General features: G+C 48.3%; 1 protein-coding gene across 1 annotated transcript in view; it reads right to left on the reverse strand.

Moving 5' to 3' along the window:
* The window catches only part of celsr1a (cadherin EGF LAG seven-pass G-type receptor 1a), a 67,926-nt gene that overhangs the window by 10,572 nt on the left and 38,638 nt on the right, over positions 1-18,716 (reverse strand). Inside the window, exons 6-19 of the mRNA XM_018729833.2 lie at positions 17,919-17,999; positions 11,446-11,603; positions 9,917-10,080; positions 9,200-9,325; positions 6,371-6,537; positions 6,102-6,287; positions 5,756-5,869; positions 5,305-5,479; positions 4,840-4,981; positions 1,701-1,821; positions 1,138-1,321; positions 645-746; positions 369-463; positions 3-212 (exon numbers count right to left, since the gene is read on the reverse strand). Coding sequence (XP_018585349.2) covers positions 3-212; positions 369-463; positions 645-746; positions 1,138-1,321; positions 1,701-1,821; positions 4,840-4,981; positions 5,305-5,479; positions 5,756-5,869; positions 6,102-6,287; positions 6,371-6,537; positions 9,200-9,325; positions 9,917-10,080; positions 11,446-11,603; positions 17,919-17,999 — 2,025 coding nt within the window. The remainder of the gene's footprint in view (positions 1-2; positions 213-368; positions 464-644; positions 747-1,137; positions 1,322-1,700; positions 1,822-4,839; positions 4,982-5,304; positions 5,480-5,755; positions 5,870-6,101; positions 6,288-6,370; positions 6,538-9,199; positions 9,326-9,916; positions 10,081-11,445; positions 11,604-17,918; positions 18,000-18,716) is intronic.

An 18,716-nucleotide genomic window follows, 5' to 3' on the forward strand; every position in this document is an offset into this window, starting at 1 on the left:
ACCTGGTTGAACTGAGCATCGCGGGTAGCGGCCAGGTCGAAACCCTGCTGCCGGCTCTCGTACTGCAGCACCCGGGAGAGGAGGTGGTACGCGGTCCTAACGTCGCTGCCGTGGAAGTTGGGCGTGTGCTTGGTGGCGTTTTCCAGCATGTGGGCGATGGTCTTCGATTTCTCCCCGTCCATCCTGGACTCGTTACGCTGCATCTGCTCATTCTGCCGGAGTCGCGTAAAGAACGTGAAATTTTAGGTTCCTGCCGCTAAGTGCACAAGCGGCGTAAAGTTACCTGACCAGGATGCAGCGGCGAGGCCGGGAACGGGGCAGAATATTTACACGCCTTACCGTAAACTCTACCGTAGGAAGGCACCTACCATGGTCTTCAGCTGGGAGAAGGTCGCGGTGGTGCAGTTGAAGAGCTGTGGAGGCAGCCACCCTTTCTCGTCGCCGCAGTGCCGGATCGCGGTGCCTGTAGCAGGGACGCACGTCAGCGAACGGTCACGGTGCAGTTATTTACCACGGCTCCGCACGTCAGTCGCAAACGAGTAAAAACAAACAGAACTCTTCTGATCTTCCCCGGGGTGCTCTCCAGAGATCCAGCGTCATTGGCGTGATCTGCCAAACGGCAGCGTCAGGAGAGCAACACTCACCGATGGACCCTTTCGGACAGTTCATAGCAGCAGGACGTCCAAACTTGGTTTTGGGCCACCAGATTCCACCGTCAAATGCCTTGGGGCAGCCCTCGTAAACAACTGCGAATGAAACGCAAGGCAGACGGTAGACGTACCCTGAAGCGTCACCGATGAGACGCCCAAAAAAGTAATCATTTTACATGCATTTCAAAACTCATTTAAAATCTGATTAAAAGACTTCCACAGCAAAAAATTCTGAAAATGTAACCTTGGACTGCATACAGCATTCCGGTGTTAATTGTGTAATAAATTTTTTTTTTTTTTTTTTATATAAAACAGCCACAGCAAATGAATTATAATAGCACTGTGTCGTAATGAGGGTTTCTTTTTGGACATGGAACAAAGCCCAGAAGTCCCAGAATTAAATGAACTTGAAACCGGGCCCACAAGATCTAGGCGTGGAGCGTTCGGCCCGCAGAAGAAACTATGTCGCGCGACAGATGGCACGTACCCTCGCAACCGCTGGCGGTCACCTCGGCAAAAGGGCTGTCGCAGCGGTTGCACTGGCGACCGATGACGCCTGGCTTGCAGGAGCATTGGCCTGTTTTCGAATCGCATGCACGCGTGAGCGAACCCAGTGGGAAACAGTCGCACGGGTAGCAGGTATCCGAACCCTCCGGTCTGTAGTGGTTATCCTGTACGGGGGGACAACATTACACCGCTTAAACCCTCACATACACATACAGCCTGAACGTTTTTTTTTTATTCTCCACACTAACACCCCTATACTGTATGCTTCAGGAGACACGGCAGCGAACCATCTTCATTCCGGAGTACGCAGCGGTCTCTCTGCTTTCTCTTCAAGACTTTGCCTGCATACAGTCTATTTGCACATTGTTGTGTTTTTCTAGGTGTGACACTCATCTGTCGTTCCCCTGTCTACTGCGACTTCTTTGCTGTACGCATTGCTGCTGTAACCTTATACAGTCGCCTCTGGGATCAAAAAAGCGTTTGTCCACCTACCCATCTATCTAAACACGGTAAAAAGGAGTACCGGGTCCCGAGTTGTCCTACCTTGCATCGACACTCGCCCGTGGTCTTGTTGCACTCGGGGTTGAACCCTTTGCTCGTGTCGCAGTTACAGGGCCCGCACGCTGGGTTCCCCCACCACCCGCGGGGACAAGGCTGATCCACCCTGCAAGGGAACAACGAGATGACGCCGCAGGACAGAACTACTCACCCCGCGAGCCGCCCTTGCAAGTTCCCGTTTGTCGTTCGGCTCAATGTCCAGCGCACTTTGCCCTTCGCGAACTGACAGAGCGCCTGTGACTTCGACTACGAACTACAGCCATGGCTTTGACTCGTCATTGTTTCGGGGCTGCGGGAAAGATGGGAGAAAAGCAATCCGATCGCCTTCCGCACGGCCGCATCGCAAACTCCCGAGAGGGAGAGCGACGCACCTTAACTCTGATCCACCGTACATCGTTCGTTTTTATGACATCCGCAAACGTTTGAACCCTTATTTGTAAAGGAGAACGTGGAGATTTAAGTCTAATGCACTCATCTGGATGACGCTGCGTGCGGTTGGCAGGAGGCCCGAAGAAACCCGAAGCAACGCAACGCTCTCCGACCGGCAGTCTGAGTTCGTCCTGGCTTCGGCGGAATCCCCCGCTCTTTGCCGTAAATGAAAAGACAGCTCCGGGATCAGCGCAGTGAGAAAGAGCCCCAGGCCTGTACGATCCCAGCCATATGGAGCCCATTAAGTGAACATCAGGTATTTAAAACTTGGCAGGCACGGATGCCAGAGAACCCGAGGCCGTTCCGCTAAATGTATCAAAGCTAGCGGATCGTTTTAAAACACTAGCAAATATTTTGAAAAAGATGCCAAATTATGAGCGGAGGTCAATTAAGGAAAGCCGTCTAACAATATGATATGTTGCATCTACGCTCCGCTAAGCCGGCACACGGCTGGCTTTTCATAACCGCTTCCTCTCCAGTGGCGCCAGGTTGGCGATGCGCTGCCCTTGGGTGGATTTATAAAGAGCTAATAAATGAACCACGAGTCACGTTATTCCCCACACGAAGCAGGAACGCTGTGGGACGTCAACAGGTCGCAACACGGGCACTCAGAAACCACCGCCGAAGGAGGCGGCGCTTGATGAGCCTATTAAAACATACAATTCATTATTCATCAGCAGCGCAAAAACATTTTTACCACAGATGAAGACCACAGTATCCACCATGCACACACTTTGATAGTATTAGAGTGTATTTTTCTAATACATTTATTATCCTTATTATGATATGATTTACTTCTGATTATTACGTTGTGATTTACTATGTTTTTCTTTTAGATGCAGGTGGTCCCCGACTTACGATGGTTCGACTTACGATTTTTTCGACTTTATGATGGTGACCTGGACAAAGACATTCAGTAGAAACCGTACTTTGAATTTGAATTTTGATTTTTTCCCGGGCGAGCGATATGCGGGGCGATACTCTGCCGCGATGCTGGGCAGCGGCAGCGATCCGCATCTCTCAGTCTGCCAGGCACAGGTGTGTATTAGGTGTATTAAATGCATTTTCGACTTTCACGGAACGTAACCCCATCGTAAATCGGGGACCACCTGTATACTTCTTCTGTATTCTTATTCACCGTATGGTATTCATCTTTAAATGTGTTTCATTGTATCCGAGTTATGGCCTGCTGTGGAAGTTTCTGGAAAAGAGGGTTTCTGCTACTGATAAAATTCCACTGTACTGGGACTGGATGAAGACAACCTTGGAACATCTTTGTGTCTGGCACAAGGAGATAAGACAGGTCAAGCAGGATAAAAAGACAGCAGAGAGATGCAAGCGTGAAGGTGAATATCTTGTGACGAGTGTGAATTCGAGATGGATAACGTCTCGTAAGGACTGTAATAAACCTTGGAGCTTTTAAGAAAGGAGCTCTTCTTATCGAATCCTCTACAGAACCTCAGAATTAAAAGATCATTTTCGCAACAGCCATCGGAAAATGAGGTAGAAGCACAAATATGCGCACATGCATGTGCTACGCTGCATGTGTAGGATTGAACAAAATGTGGGAAGTATGCAGTGTGTGCAAAGTGTGTGCAAAATTTCCTACCACTGCTGTTCCCAGCTCTTCTCCTCTTGTCCCCAGTACTGCCTCTCAGAAATCTCTGCCTGGATGTCTGATCACCACCTACAACCCAGCCTCTTCATAAGAGAAATCCTTCACCTCGCAGTTCGCCCATCCTCCTGTCGAGAACTCGATCGATCCGGACAACCTGCTCATTTCACCTGCTCCATCGGCTAAGAGTCTGGGACTAATGACCGACTCGGGTCTGACTTTCTCTCTACATAACCACAACCCGGTCCTGCAGATACATCCCGCATACCATATGCAGGATCCGCCCCACCTTGCAACAAACTCTAGGCAACTCCTGGTCCAGGCCATGACGATATCCCAGCTGGACTGCTGCAACTCTCTCCTGCCGGGCCGCCTGGCCTCTGCCACCAAGCCACTCCTGCACAAGTCGTGTTTGATCTGCTAAAGGGTTCTCATGTATTCCCATCCCTGTCTCTCTCTACTGGCTGCCTGTGGCTGCCCAAATCAAGGTCAAAACTCTGGTTATGAGAACACCATCAATGGATCTACTCCCAGATACTCACAGGACCTGATGGCTCACCGCACCCCAACCAGAGAACTATGCTCCTTCACCTCCTTCCGTAATCAAAAGTCCGAAGGTTCTCGGTTCTGGTTCCATTGTGATGGATTTACCTCCTTCGCTCACTCAGAACATTCAAGAAGGGTCTCAAAACACACCGCTTTCAGCCCCACTTCTATTTCGTCAACTTTCACTATAATCTATTTAATAAAATGCCCTCTCTACCACTTCTACATGCAGCCGCTTGCATAATGTATGCTGGTTAAACAGTGGTTTTGGAATGATTGTACACTGAGAACTGCATGTCTGCATCTAAGGCTCTACATCTGTTGGTCAAACACACTTCTGCTTTCTCAAAGCTGTATGTTGCTTGGGAGAAAAGTGACAAATAAATAAATGTAAATGTGGTGTAACTACAGAGGTAACCAAGCAGAAGTTCAGTATAAGCAAGCAACTACAGCACAATTCCGGTGCAAGACAGACGAAGCCTGCACTCCGTGGGAAGATGGAAAGCGACGCAAAGAAGAGCCGGGCCTCCATACTTCTTCTCGCAGTACTGTCCATAGTAGCTCTGGCCGCATTCACAGGTGTAGCCATGGGAGGAGCTGGGCCGGTGCACGCATCTGGACACATGTTCGCAGGGGTTCAGCTGACAGGCGTCCACACAGTCGTTCCCAAAATAACCTGAAGGTCATGGAGGGTGACATATGAGAGCAACAACCCAAACATAGTTGCGAATGCCTGCCAGCAATCTCTTGAAAAGCACTGGTTGCATGCATCAGGAAAGATCAGCGCAGTCTCAAAAACGGCTTTGGAAAGCAGGCTCGGAAGAGGCAGTTCTAGCAGGTTCTGCTGCTGATAAATGTAGATGTGGAACAGTGAGTCACCTGGTAATTGCTGGTGACGAGAAGTTTGTACACAGTGTTTAGCATCTTGGGAGCAGAATTTATATGGATATACAAGAACTGGTGTGCAGGTGGCGAGGCTCGCGGGGGCTGGGTTGGTACCGGGGTCACAGACGCAGCTGTGGGTGCTCCAGTCGTCGCTGCAGTGGCTGTGCTCTGGACACACGTTGGAGTCACAGGGGTCAGCCAGGTCACACCCCTCCTCTACACGGATCTTCAGGCCCTGGAGCATGTTGACGTTGCCTGTGTTGGTAGCGGTCTCCCCCATGCGAACGCCCTGCAAAATAGAGGACTGTAAAAGACGGCACACCGCGCACAGTGGATCCGCTGAGGTGGAGCGTGGATACAGGCAACTACAACCACTGACTATTGGTAAGCATAGCAGGAGAACCAGACCAGTTTCAGTTAATGTATGTTTGTTTTTGGGACAGGGTGGGTCTGGGGTTTGAGTCCCGCTTGGGGTGCCTTGCGATGGACTGGCGTCCCGTCCTGGCTGCACAATTATGGGGGTAAAGAGACAAACAAATGCACGTGGGCAGAGAGGGGAACTCACTTGCATGCAGCCCTGGAACCCTTTCTCTACCAATCCGTCCGCTCCCAACAGTCCACCGACGAACAGGCTCTTCAGCCTGAGGCCTGGAAGCTCGTTCCCAATCTCAGCTGTCTGCTGTGAATCAGAACCACCCATAAACTGTTATTGACAAAACACATTCAGTGAAAACTATTTGTCTCTCCATATTCCTCTGCAGACCGGAACCATGACTAGATCCAGAGTTCGGAAAAAGTACAACGGAACGTTCTAGAAACAGCCGCATACAAACTTTCGACTTTGACAGCCCTCCGTCAAACTGTGGTTCTTCCAGTTTATAGGAACCTGCAGGCAAAGTCATTGTTTTTACCTGAAACATGCCGTAGTCGAGCGAAACAGTCGCCATGTACTTGATGTCCTTCCCGTCTTTGATGCTCTTCAGCTCCACCAGGATGTGATGCCACTCTCCGTCATTCACTCTGACCTGGGAGAACTCCAGGCCAGCCACCTGCCTCTCACCCCGGAACACTTCAAAGCGCACGTGGTTGTGTCTGATCTGAATAGGAAATAAATGCTGGTAAGCAGTGACCATCGTCAACAACGCTTCTCCAGTGTCTTCGGTCATGGGCTTCCTCTCACCTGGAGGTTAACTTGGGAAGCGTCTCCAGCATTGGCCTGCATCAGCATCCCATTACTCTGGCGAGTGCGGAACATCAGTCCCACGTACCAGGGGATAGCGACGGTGACGTCCGGCTCGACCCAAGACACGAGGGCGTGGCCATCATAGTACAGCGGGGACGGCATAACTGAGCAGACCAGAAGCAAAAGGCTTAGAATCACTTTCAAAACTACTAAAAAATGTTTACAATCATGGTCAGGTCTCTCTGGTCGACCGGTTCGAAGTCGTGAGCATGGATAAGGTGATTTAAACCTTGAAATGGAAATGTGATCAGAATGGCTCACATCAACCAAAATGCCCATCCCCCCTAAGGCAGCATGAAGGTCAGTCGATCGATGAGGTGAATTCTACCACAACCCACCAAAGTGAGCATCTGTGCAGCTGGTAGCAGAGATGATTATCATCAGAGAATATGGCCAAGACGGATTCACCCTGAAACAGTTTTCTGTAGCCTCAACGCGCGCGTATGGGCGGGATACGGAACTGTCCGCTCCCCCGGCGTTCGGTGACGGGCACCGAATCAGGCGAAGCGTTTAGACTCTGAGGGGGAAATTTCCTCCCGAGTTCCACAACGGAAATTAGGGGGGGAAAAAAAAAAAAAAAACTGTCAACTGCAATTACATTCAGCAGGAAATTCACTGTTCTCACACTGCCGCCCTTCAGTCAAAAGCACTTTTCTCCAGTCCACGTGAAGAGGGGTTCACCAGATGTACGAAACAATGTGCTACAGACCTCCACTAATTACTGCTATAGACTATATAGAGTACTAGTATCTGTAGCTATACTATACTATATATATACACACACTACTAGTATCTATAAATTGTAACAAGAGGTCCAATCATAGAACAGTACTACATTGATTCATTCAGCTGATGCTTTTCTCCAATGCAACTTGCAACTAAGTAACCATTTATACAACTGAGCAATTTTGCCGGAACAAATTTAGGGTAAGTACCTCGGTCGAGGGAACGACAGCTGGAGGTGTAATTCGAACCTGCAACCTTTGCACCCAGAGGGAGTAGCTCTAACCGCCATGCTACCAGCTGGCCCAGGTCGGGTGTAGTTCTGTATTAAGCACTGTAAACTTGTACGGTGACCACACACACACACACACACACACACACACACACACACATTTTCAGAACCGCTTGTCCCATACGGGGTCACGGGGAACCGGAGCCTACCCGGCAACACAGGGCGTAAGGCCGGAGGAGGAGGGGGACACACCCAGGACGGGACGCCAGTCCGTCGCAAGGCACCCCAAGCGGGACTCGAACCCCAGACCCACCGGAGAGCAGGACTGTGGTCCAACCCACTGCGCCACCGCACCCCCTCAGCTTGTACGGTGACCACACAGTTTCAAAAGGACAAAACGTTTATATTCCTTCACCTTTCTCACACCCAAAGCGTTTCCACGTTGAGTACGCTAGCACAAGCTGTGTGTGTGAAGGGGGGTATTGACCAGCAATGATGTAGCAGACTAGGTGTCCAGCAAAATTAAACACAGCACCAATGAACACTGCAAGGCCCCACCGTGAAATAACGTCTACCTCTTTATTGTGAGGTGTGACAGCACGCACACAGTCCAAAGCTGAGGGTACAACAGAGGTATTTTAAAAAAATAAAAATAAAAAAAAAAGAGGAGTTTGCCTGTAAACCGCAGCAACACAAAAAGGGAGTTGGGAGTTTGTCTTTGCGCTGCTTTTGCTAATGTAAATTCGACAGGGTGGAGGCCGGTCAACCGTAATGCTGGCACCGGGCAGAGAGGGACAATATTGTGAAGCGGGTTTATTAAGAAAACAATCACACACCCACTTCTAGGATGGACCTCCCCCCAAAAAAAGAAGTATTCATCCTCCCTCTTTGCACTTTAGCCACATTCAATCACAGCAACCTTTAAATCACAAACACGCGTCTACGACCGTTCGTCCTGAGCGGGGTCGCAGTAAGCCGGAGCCTAAGCCGGCAACGCGGGGAGCGAACAAACCCAGGACGGGACGCCGGTCTGTCACAAGGGACCCCAAGCGGGACTCGAACCCCAGACCCACCAGCGATCAGGACCCGGCCAAGCCCGCTGCGCCACCGTGTCCCCAGTCTTTAAACCTCTACCACAAAATCAATGTCACAACCTAAGCGGCACTTTCTATCATTTCAGAAAAAAAAAAAGATATGAACATGTTAAGAGTAATTCAATTAAGTGGAAACACCTTTTCAAACACGAACACTTTGCACTGAAGTACACAAGTTTTTCTGCTGCCTGCAAACATTAGCTACGGCAGTGTCCCGTCTTTACGGTGATCAGATCTTCTCAGGAATGTGGTCACAGGATGCAGACTTGTCACTTGCTTGTACCAGGAATAACCCAAACTCCGATGACTCCAATCACAACCAAAAAACAGGAGAATCTCACTGAGCACTTCTGCGTGGTACAGTATTAGCGCACACGGAGCGCCGCTTCAGGCCCCAGAAAACGCTGAGTAGGTGCTTTTTGTTCGGGCTTTGTCTGCGTCACGATCGCTGCTCGCTTATCCTGTTAGCAATGGAGATGTTTCCTTCACGGGAAGTTCAGCAGCGATAACCCAAAAGTCCCCTTCCTCTCTCACAGCCTCATGTAATCCATCATCTCAGAAAGACTAACAGAGCTTATATGGTTCCTCTACATTAGGATCACAAGAGACACCCGCGTGTTCTCGTGCTTGGATGTACAGGAAATTATGTGAATTTTTCTCCAGTTCACACACAAAGACACCGACCGCAGGAGTCATCACCTGGAGCCCCCGTCTCACCTTGCTCGCAGTTCTTCCCCCCGTAGTGCAGAGGACACTCGCACGAGTACGTGTTCCACTTGTTCACGCACGTCCCCCCATTCTGGCACACGATGGCGGTGCAGAAGTCGCTCTTGGCCGCGCAGCCTGACGGACGTTTCAACGACAAAGTTACCGACCGCGAGTCCGCACGGGGGAAAGTTCTGCTGACAGAGGACTAAAAATAGGTTAAATGTCTTTTGTTAGGACAACAAAACAACATCACGGCATCGCTTGGTTCTTTTTTGCACTTTAAATGTACCGGAAGATGATGATCAGGAGTTTTCCCTTCAGAGAATCCAATAAACAATGACTAAGAACTTGACAAACTTTCATTTTCTTCAGATACACTGCTGCATAAGTCTGCAAAGTGGAAACTTTACATTTTTACATATAAATGTAAAGTTTCTACTTTGCAGCTATGCATATATATATTATAAATAGTGTATATGTATATCCATTAAAGAAATTTATACATATATATAATAAAACATATATAGGAATAGTGCAAGTAAAGCAGTACCTTGCAGCAGAAATCAAAATAAATTTAACATCAAATATCTCATTAAAGCAAAAAGATGGAAGTGCCAGTGCTCAACAAAGTTTTGAGAGTCAGAGGCATCGTTTCAGAGTCCTGCATCTGACACCCAGTTGTAATGAGCGGGACATTTCGTGGGGCAGGGTCACGGTGGAACAGACCTGCCGTGGTCCCATTGTTGGCAATGAAGCTCTCCATGTCCATGGGCTTGCTGTCAATTGTCAGGTTCCTCATACAGCCCACGAAGTCCAGGTTCTGAACTGGGAAATCCTCCGGGAGGTTGGGCACACCCCCTAGGAGCAGCGGTCCAGTGAGATCCAAAGACCTGCGAGGGTGGGACAGGACCAACATTAGAGCGTGGTCATCGCACCGAACTCGCATACATGGGCAACTGCTGCGGTCAAGAATCAAACATATCGAGACATGTAAGAGTATGACACAATCTTGGGGGCAACGCAGTGGTTACAGCAACTCCCTCTAGACTCAGGTTTGAATCCCACCACCTTCTGCAGTAGCCTTCATCGGGGTACTTTTCCCTGAACTGCTCCATTGGAAAAACTGGCCAGCTGTATAAATGGTAAATCACTGTAAGCAGCTTAACGCCAAGTTGCTTTGGAGAACAGCATCAGTTAGTTTCCATTTGCCTCTATTCATTCTATTTACCGTGATAATTAGGCAAAGATTTGAGACTCCTTTAAATATCACAGCCGAATCATTCTTAAGAGGAAATCCATAGCAATTTTGTCTCGGCGCAAAAATATACAGCGCTGGACTTCACCCGCTGAACTTCGAAACGCTGCACAACCTCGTAAGACCCAGACGTATCAAGCCGCTTATGGGCCTCTTAAAATTCTCACATCAAACGCGCGGGGTTTAAAGGGCTGAAGAGTGACGTAACGGCAATGCACAATGCGGCTGATGAAAAATTGTGAATGTGCATAAAATAATCACCTTATTCTGCAATCACATGACTCCACATCCCAGCGCCCTCGAACCCGAACTCTGAACGAAAGGACACTTGAAGTGCGGCAGCACCGTAACTCGGTTCCAATTTACCGTACTTGCGAAATGCGGATCGGTTTACAGGCCCAAATCCTCCGTCAAATTAAAGAGCAGAGGAACAATGAAGCGGGCTGCTGCCGATCAGACCGGAGGGACTTGTTCCGTCAGAATCCCGGCTCATTTATAGTTTTTAAATCAAATGTGTTTCAACGCGTTGTCCCACCTGACTGTGCCATTAACCCGCCTCGCTTTCGGCACTTCTGCTCTCAGCCACTGATCCAATTACTTGTAATGAATAAACTCTGTATGGGTAACAGTGAAAAACACTGTCATTTTACAGCTCCGCGAGAACGGACGATGAAGAGCTTGCAGATCCAGGCAGATCGCGGCAAAAGGCCTTGCTAACGGCATGGTGTCATCTGCTGTAAAGATCACGAAATGTATAATTTACAGAATTTATGAATTTATGTATCGTTTACCAGGACTCTCGCGCCATTTTCACCGGTCCTTTTCTTTCTGCCAACAAACAAACATGTCCCGCGGGAGCAGAAAGGAAAGTCACACTGTCTCAGAAAGGGTATTTGGGGCTCCAGGAAGGGAGGAGGGTAGAAGACACGGAACTACGGACCGGCGGCGGTGAGGGAAGGGTGACGGGGCTGAGGAGCGGCGAGAAGTGACACGAGCTCACTTTTTCTGGCCCGTTTGCGTTCCCTGGGCGGCACAGGAGTAGTTCCCCAGCTGGCTGCCGAAACGCACCGCCATGGCGATGTCGCAGTCGTCCACGGCAACCACAGCCACCTTCTCCCCCGAGGGTCCGTGGGGAATGCCCAGGCGTCCAATGTTGGGCTGAAACACAGTAGAAGACGCATGACATTCCCCATCACCGGCAAAGGCAAAGGGAGCCATAAAACATTTGCAAATAAATATGAAATATAGTTAAGGGCAATGTATGAACACAAAAAAGCTGTTTATGCTCTTTATAAGATGACATTTCTCCATAACTGACAATTACTTGGTGCCTCTGAAGTGTACAATATGCCTTGGGCATAATTTCAAAAGCCACAACCTCATCATTCACTGTAACAATTCTGTCCCTTAAAACGATCAACAAACAAACTATGTTAATTACTTGTGGCATTTCTTTAGTGCTCCTAGGGGTAAAGTGAAATATGGGGGCATTTTCGGCATATAAAGTATAACTTTGGTAAATGAGCCTGGACCTTTGAAATGCAGCCCGGTCCCATTTCATTGCTTGAATGAATACGAGCCATTTCATAAATCCTTTTTTTTACGGTACGGTTTTCGCATCCCAAAGAGTGAAAAAGGGCTTTCGGTGGGAGAAGTCTGCCAAAATTTGCACTCTAGATAAAGGTTTACGTGTGACGTATACACCAGGACCGGCGAAGAACGGACCCAAGGAGTGGCTTCTCACTGGGGTCCCTGACTCCTACCTCAAATACCCCAAAAACACGTCGTGCAGCGACTCAACGTTCACCACACGGGAAATTGTTTAACTACGTGTGTCACGTAACTCCAGTTATTTAGCATGCCTGTGTCTGATTGGATGGCAGCAGTAGGGGGGTGGAGTCATCAGGTGTCACTCAGGGCAATCCTGGCAGCGCACACTTTTTGACATGTGCCAGTTAGAAGCCGTAAAAGAAGCGTTCGTGCAACCTGGCTCCTCGCCCCTTTTTCCGGTTGCAGCCCAGGACTTTCCACTGAAGCGCTCTCTGAATAACATGCTCCTCACCCTGTTTTTCCAAACGCGCAATTTTGGGCTGCCTGTGAAGGCCTTTGATTGGTTTCCTGTGGGAGTGTGCCACAGCGGCAGGGATGACCTCAGCACGACACCTCGGGCATCGCCGCAGGCCGGGACAATGGGAACCGCTCACACGCAGCTGTTTTTACAATCCGCCGCTTCCAAACTCGCATCAACAGGTTGCTGCCCCCGACTTCCAAGACGGTCGGGTGAAAGCGCTGAAATATGTCAGTAATTTTTTGTTCACGCTTATCAGCAGGAAGGTAAGGAGATCTGCTGCCCAGATGTCTACCTGCAAGTGCGCCATACTGACCTCAGCACCTTCCCATGGACTGCACAGTCAACGGGTGCAGAAGCGTGAGAAGATTCGAGCGACAAAGCTGGTATCCTCATGCACCAGTCCTGCACAGGTGTCACAGATCACTCTGAGATGAGTTGGGGTAAAGAACAAAACGTTGTGGTGGATCTTCCATTCTCACAACGCGCTCTTGGATCTCATCCATCGAACGCACGGAGGACGGAAAATACCCAGCACTGGCACACGGCTTTTCCTTTGCTGCAGCCCCTCGCTGGGCACCATTTATAGCCACTGTCACCCCTCTCTGACCTCTTTCACATTTTACCTCTACAGACTCCTCTCCCAGGAGATGCGCCGTGCTGACGGACCAGTGCAAGCAGCTCTAAAAACACACTCATTGTTTGAGGAACAAACATCCAAGACAATGCGAGACGGAAAAAACCCTCACTAGAAGTCTAAGAGTAAACTGTATCTATAAACATGGACCAGTGAGGAGTTACATCACTAAAAGCACATAATCACAGAACACCACAATTTCACATTACTGGTAGGAAACTACAAACTGCGAGTGAATGTGAACAGAAAAATATTCATGAAAATAAATTAATGTACAGATGCAGTACTCAATTAAACAGCAAAGTATTTTTTTTTTTTTGTTTAAGCTGCAATTCAGAGTCTATATTTACTGTATTTATAAAACTGAATGTTTAAAGGTTCAGAGGTACAAATAGAGGGTCTCTTTTTTCTAACTTCAGGTTAAAAATCCATATCTCTGAACTAACCCCTTGGTACTATTCACACCACAGGGCAAAAAGCTTTGAACCTGGATCCAGCCCTTCTGCCCGCTTTTATTTTCATTAAATGCTTGCAATGACAGCTCAGAAATAGGGACAATATTCCTATTTTCTATTACTACTAATTATTATTATCTGTGCATAAAAACCTGACAAAAGAACAAAAAAAGTTACTGCCAACAACAGATGGAAAATGTTTTCTTTTTACGGAATCAGTAAATTATGAGAAAGGAAAGATAAATTAATCTTGAATTTGCCAAGAAAATAATAGATCTCTGCTGCGCTCCACTTTATCAATTTGTCATATTTGGACAACAGGAAAACACAAAGAATTGTACAGGGCTGTGTTTCGTCAACTATGGGATTTTTTTTAAAAAACATTCATGAATGCATTTATTCTAAGAAACTCAACTCCTCCATTAACTGAGTTCACACCTGTGTATCTATCACAAACACACAGATCTGAAAATCCTGTACAGTTCAGAGAATTTGGAAGAATAAGTGGGATAAACTCCAGAAGAAGTGTCATTTTTGCAGTCTCCCCTTGACAAAGCTGGCTGGACCCTCGTCCAAAAACCATGCGGTTAGACCCTAAATTATGACAGTAGTATGACAGTATCTGAACAGGCAGGTGAGGTTAGACCCAAAAGCTTGAGTGAGGCACAAAACTTTTCCAACTGGATGCTCAACAGTGACTGAAATCTGGCCTTCCCTGAAGTAGGCCAGAAAGAGGGTCTAGTTCCCCTTGAAAAGTTGAGTTTGAGGTCTTATTACCATCATGTAAGCTATTTAGTTTTAGACCCTTAGTCTTATCATCACTACCCAACCACAAATTCCTAATATAGGATTTCAGGGCAACGGACAAAGAAAATGCTGATCTACTACTCTTGCCACCTCTGAGATGTTGACAGTTTAAACTTCAGCTTCAATGCTCTTCTCCCAAAAGAGCATGCCTGACAGTCTCTATCTGAAAGACGACACGGAAAAAGAAAGAAAACTTTCGGTTCCATGTCCTTTCACTACCAGTGAGGGAAAAGCAGTCTAAACTTCAGGAAGTAAGCCCATGCTAAGAATACGAGTGTTTCCCTCTGAAATACAAGTCAAAACTGGAGAGATTAACAATGATGGCCTGAGTCCACATGGCTCACCTTGAAGTTGATTCAAGTTACAAACCAATGAAAGGATTTGACACTTCGAGCATCATGTGCACAGAAGTTTGCCTTTCAGGATGCATATGTGGATAAAATGGATAAGGTGGGATACTAACAGGTGATCCTTTTGGCATCAACTAAGAAGGGCATATAGAAGAATCAGATTAAGATTTTTCATCCAAAACTATATTCCCTGTTCATGTTTCAAATTTGCAAGAGATTGTGACACTGTCTCCGTTGGGAGCCCGTGTCTGTCAGCATAGGAATATTTTCATAAAAGGGGAAACAGCGAGACGACGTTTGATCGGGTTTCTGGGGGGAAACAGACTTCCCAACATGCTCAAGCAGACCTTCAGCGCTTCCTCTCTGCCGGTACAGTGTCCCGAAGGTCTCTTGGGCCCCGTTGGGCTAGGCTGCAGCAGGATCAACTCACAACCACCCAACACTCCTGAATAATTGAAGAAATCATTGGCCAAAGGTGCGCTCGAAAACAGCAGACTAACATCTTGGCTCCCGTAGAAATAAACTAGATCTACACATCGGGGATGGTGGGTAACAAAAGAAAACATGCCGATCTTCCGTTTTCGAATGTCTGCTTCATATCAAGATGCAAAAGATGTCCTTAAATGTTCATCCCCAAAGAAACCTGCTGGCTGGACATTTTGGGTCGCCCTGCAAACTTCCACTATGCACATTTCAATTACGCTACTCATTTAAGCTGCTCACAGGCTGGCGGTTCCTAACTCCCAAGGAAATATTTTTCAATTTTCAGGAGATGGACGAGAAACGTTTGGCGTAAAATCAGATATATTATCAAGAATACACTTAGGCAGAGTGGTGTGTGCAAGAACAAGATAAACATTGTTAGCAAGAGAGAGGAAGTGTAGGAGACAGAGACTAAAATAATGGAGAGGGGGGATGGAAGGAGTGAGTAAGAGGGAGAGAATGCCAGAGAGACATGCCAGGTCATCACAGCCGTTCGCGTAAACGGCCTTCCTGGTCTGTAGCTCTCCGCAGGCAACTGAGCCGGCCGTGCTGGTGTCCCTGTTCGGTCATGCTGCGTCAGCTCTCTGGAATCCCGTGTTGCAAATGAGGGCTGCCGGATGAGCCCACACTGGCGGTCAGGTAAAGCTTCATGCAGGAGACAGGCAAAGGAAACCGGGAGCAGGCTGGATATTTGAACGCTGCATTCGAGAGCACCCTCACCCTACTATCACCGCTTCGTCACTCAAACGAACCTCCCCACGCTCACCTGTCGCACCTCTACCTGGCTAGAGCACTGCTCTTTCACGCCTGGTCACACGGTGCCGGTCTCCAAAACAGTAGAGAGTGAAGGAGACCTCAGGTGGCCCTCCAGCCTCACGCCTCCCAGTCACAATCAGAAGGGCAAAGGGGAGGGGGGGGGACACTAAAGAGAAGTTAAGGAAATACTCGTGAACCAACAATACCTCAAAACTCATTTCGAACCTCATAGCAAATGCCACTCATCCCAACAAATAAAATTCAATCTACGCACGATGCGGGATCTTCTCGTTAATCTGCACAGATCACTCGATTAATACTCCACTCATCATGGACAGCTTAATGAGTCAGGCTCCAAAGAAGGGGAATCATTTCTCGGCTTTGTGGATATCAGGCAACATACCTGACAATTTACATGATGAAAAAGCAGACTTTTGCGGTAAGTTTAAGCTTAACTGGCAGGGAGCATGAGTCCAGGATCCTGCCAACATAAATAAGATGAGTCAAAAATCCCTGACTGGTCTTAGAAGCAGCAGGCCATGTGCTTCAACATGCCCTGGGGCCACACAAGCCTGGAGAGGAAATGAAGAGATTCACATTTGTGCGCGTGACTGATAGGGCCATCAGCAGACCTGAGCCATCTAAAATGAGACCCACTTGGTTGTGCTCTGGACCAGAACTCACATTCTAGTCGCTGTTCTTCAAGTCCAAATGTCCTCTTTTACAGCTATGGAAAAAGTCGTGATCTGTCAGACTCTTTTTTTTTTTTTGCAGTAGAGGGTGCAGGGGGGAGACGGTACTGCGGCGGACGTAGTCCACAAGAGCTCTCTCAGCCTCCTGATAAACACTCGCAGCCCGAGTCCCCCCCCCCGCTGCCTATCGCATACGCCCGAGGAGCAGCGCCGACACCAAAACAGCGCCGGCGATGAGTGTCGGCAACGAGAAAGCCAAGATACAAGGTCATCTCGCAGACAAATTTGAGTTGCGGTCCTTGCCGCTTCCCCTAAAAAAAGCGCAGGGCAGACACCCCCAAGCTCCACCCTGGCCCATGGCGGGGGGGGGACCAACAGACCCGTGGGAGAAGGGTAACAGAAAGATAAAATTCCACAACGATATTAAAACAGTACTGCTGCGGGAGTCACCTGACAGTGCCCAACAAAGGGAATAGAACGGCAGGAAAGCTGATAGCAGTCTTTCACACTCCATTCCGGCAGAATTGGACTGAAATTCGACTCGCTGCCCCTCATAACAAACACCATTGTATCGTTTCCTCTGAATATTGCGCAAAAACTCATGTATGTGCAGTACTTCCGGTTACGGGTCGATAAATCGGTATTACTCAAACATACACAAAATTACTGGAGACTTTTTTTCCTTTTTTTTTTTTTTTTGCAGGAAATCAGATTTTTCCACCTGTGTCAATGTTTCGCTGTCGGTAGCCCTGAACTTTTCTTCACGTCTAAACGTTCTGTGCATTTTAATTTCTCCTACCCACCTGTAACGCACTTAATACCCAACAGCCCACGATACGGATCCTTAGTTACAGTTACTATTATATGTAGTGTCTGCTCGTGCTGCGTCAACTAGAAACGATACTTCAAAATATCAACTGCATCAAACCGATGGCGTCGCTACACACCGCGAGAGAGTACAGTTCGCTTTCCTACACAACATTTTAACCCGTTGTGTTTCATAACCGCCTTTCAAAAGTGTGTATTTCATAAACACTCCGATTCTCCTTCAGAGCTGATGAGGTGCAAACATACATGCACATGCACCGGCCGACAAGCCTTACCTATCCGGGCCCAAGGGGGGGTGACTACAGAGGGTCTGCAAGCCCGAAGGCTACAGGGAGCACCAAAGAGGCCAGAACCCGAGTCAGGACCACCACCAGAAAGCTAGACTAGTCCACGTTACCTCCTTATGTTTCAGCTCCAGCCAGGCTGTATAAAGGGGAACGCGCAGCACCCCGCTGGAGTCCAGGAGGTGCAGGCTATCCTGGGTAGATCATGGGAGAAAAAGCCCTCGTTAGATCCCCGCTACACCCGTTCCTCGGTTTCGCCCGCCTCCCGTTTTCGGAAAGTCGGGACGGTCAAGCGACCCCAACCTTGCCGGGTGCGTAGAACCCAGATGGTGGAGCGGACAGCCACCGCTTTGTCCGTACGCCTCCTTCACGATGCGGCGAGCCACATTTTTCATATTTCATATTTACATACACTGCACTCCTTTCACCCATCCGCTTTAAACACAAACTCCGCAGGGGGGGGAGGGAAAAAAAAAAGAAATCGTTCGCGATTACGTTTCCGTTTTCCGAGTCGACTTGCGGAACCTGCGCGATCTCAGTCCTTCTGTTCGAAGCGTAAGGCGCTTCATCGCCGGCTGCATGCGTCGCTGGTAATACAGCTGTGTTATAAACACATTAGAACGGATAAATTCACATGATTTTAAAAGTACGGCTCAATAGAGAACAGCGTTTTAAGTGCCCCGAGTCACATGAAGGCCAACTGGAAACAGCTGGACTGTTCTAGACAGAATATAGGGAAGCAGTTAACTGTGACAGCTGTGTGGACAACATCCCACGGAGGTCAGGAAAAGACAGTCTGTTTCTTCGGCGTAATCACGACAGATGAAGAATGGGAGAACCGGTTCGACTCAACCCAACGCGTCCAGGGACGAAGGTTTGAAGAAAGGGTCCTAACGGGGCAGCAAAACCCT

Source organism: Scleropages formosus, chromosome 21, assembly GCF_900964775.1.
Source record: "Scleropages formosus chromosome 21, fSclFor1.1, whole genome shotgun sequence".
Taxonomy (NCBI): domain Eukaryota; kingdom Metazoa; phylum Chordata; class Actinopteri; order Osteoglossiformes; family Osteoglossidae; genus Scleropages; species Scleropages formosus.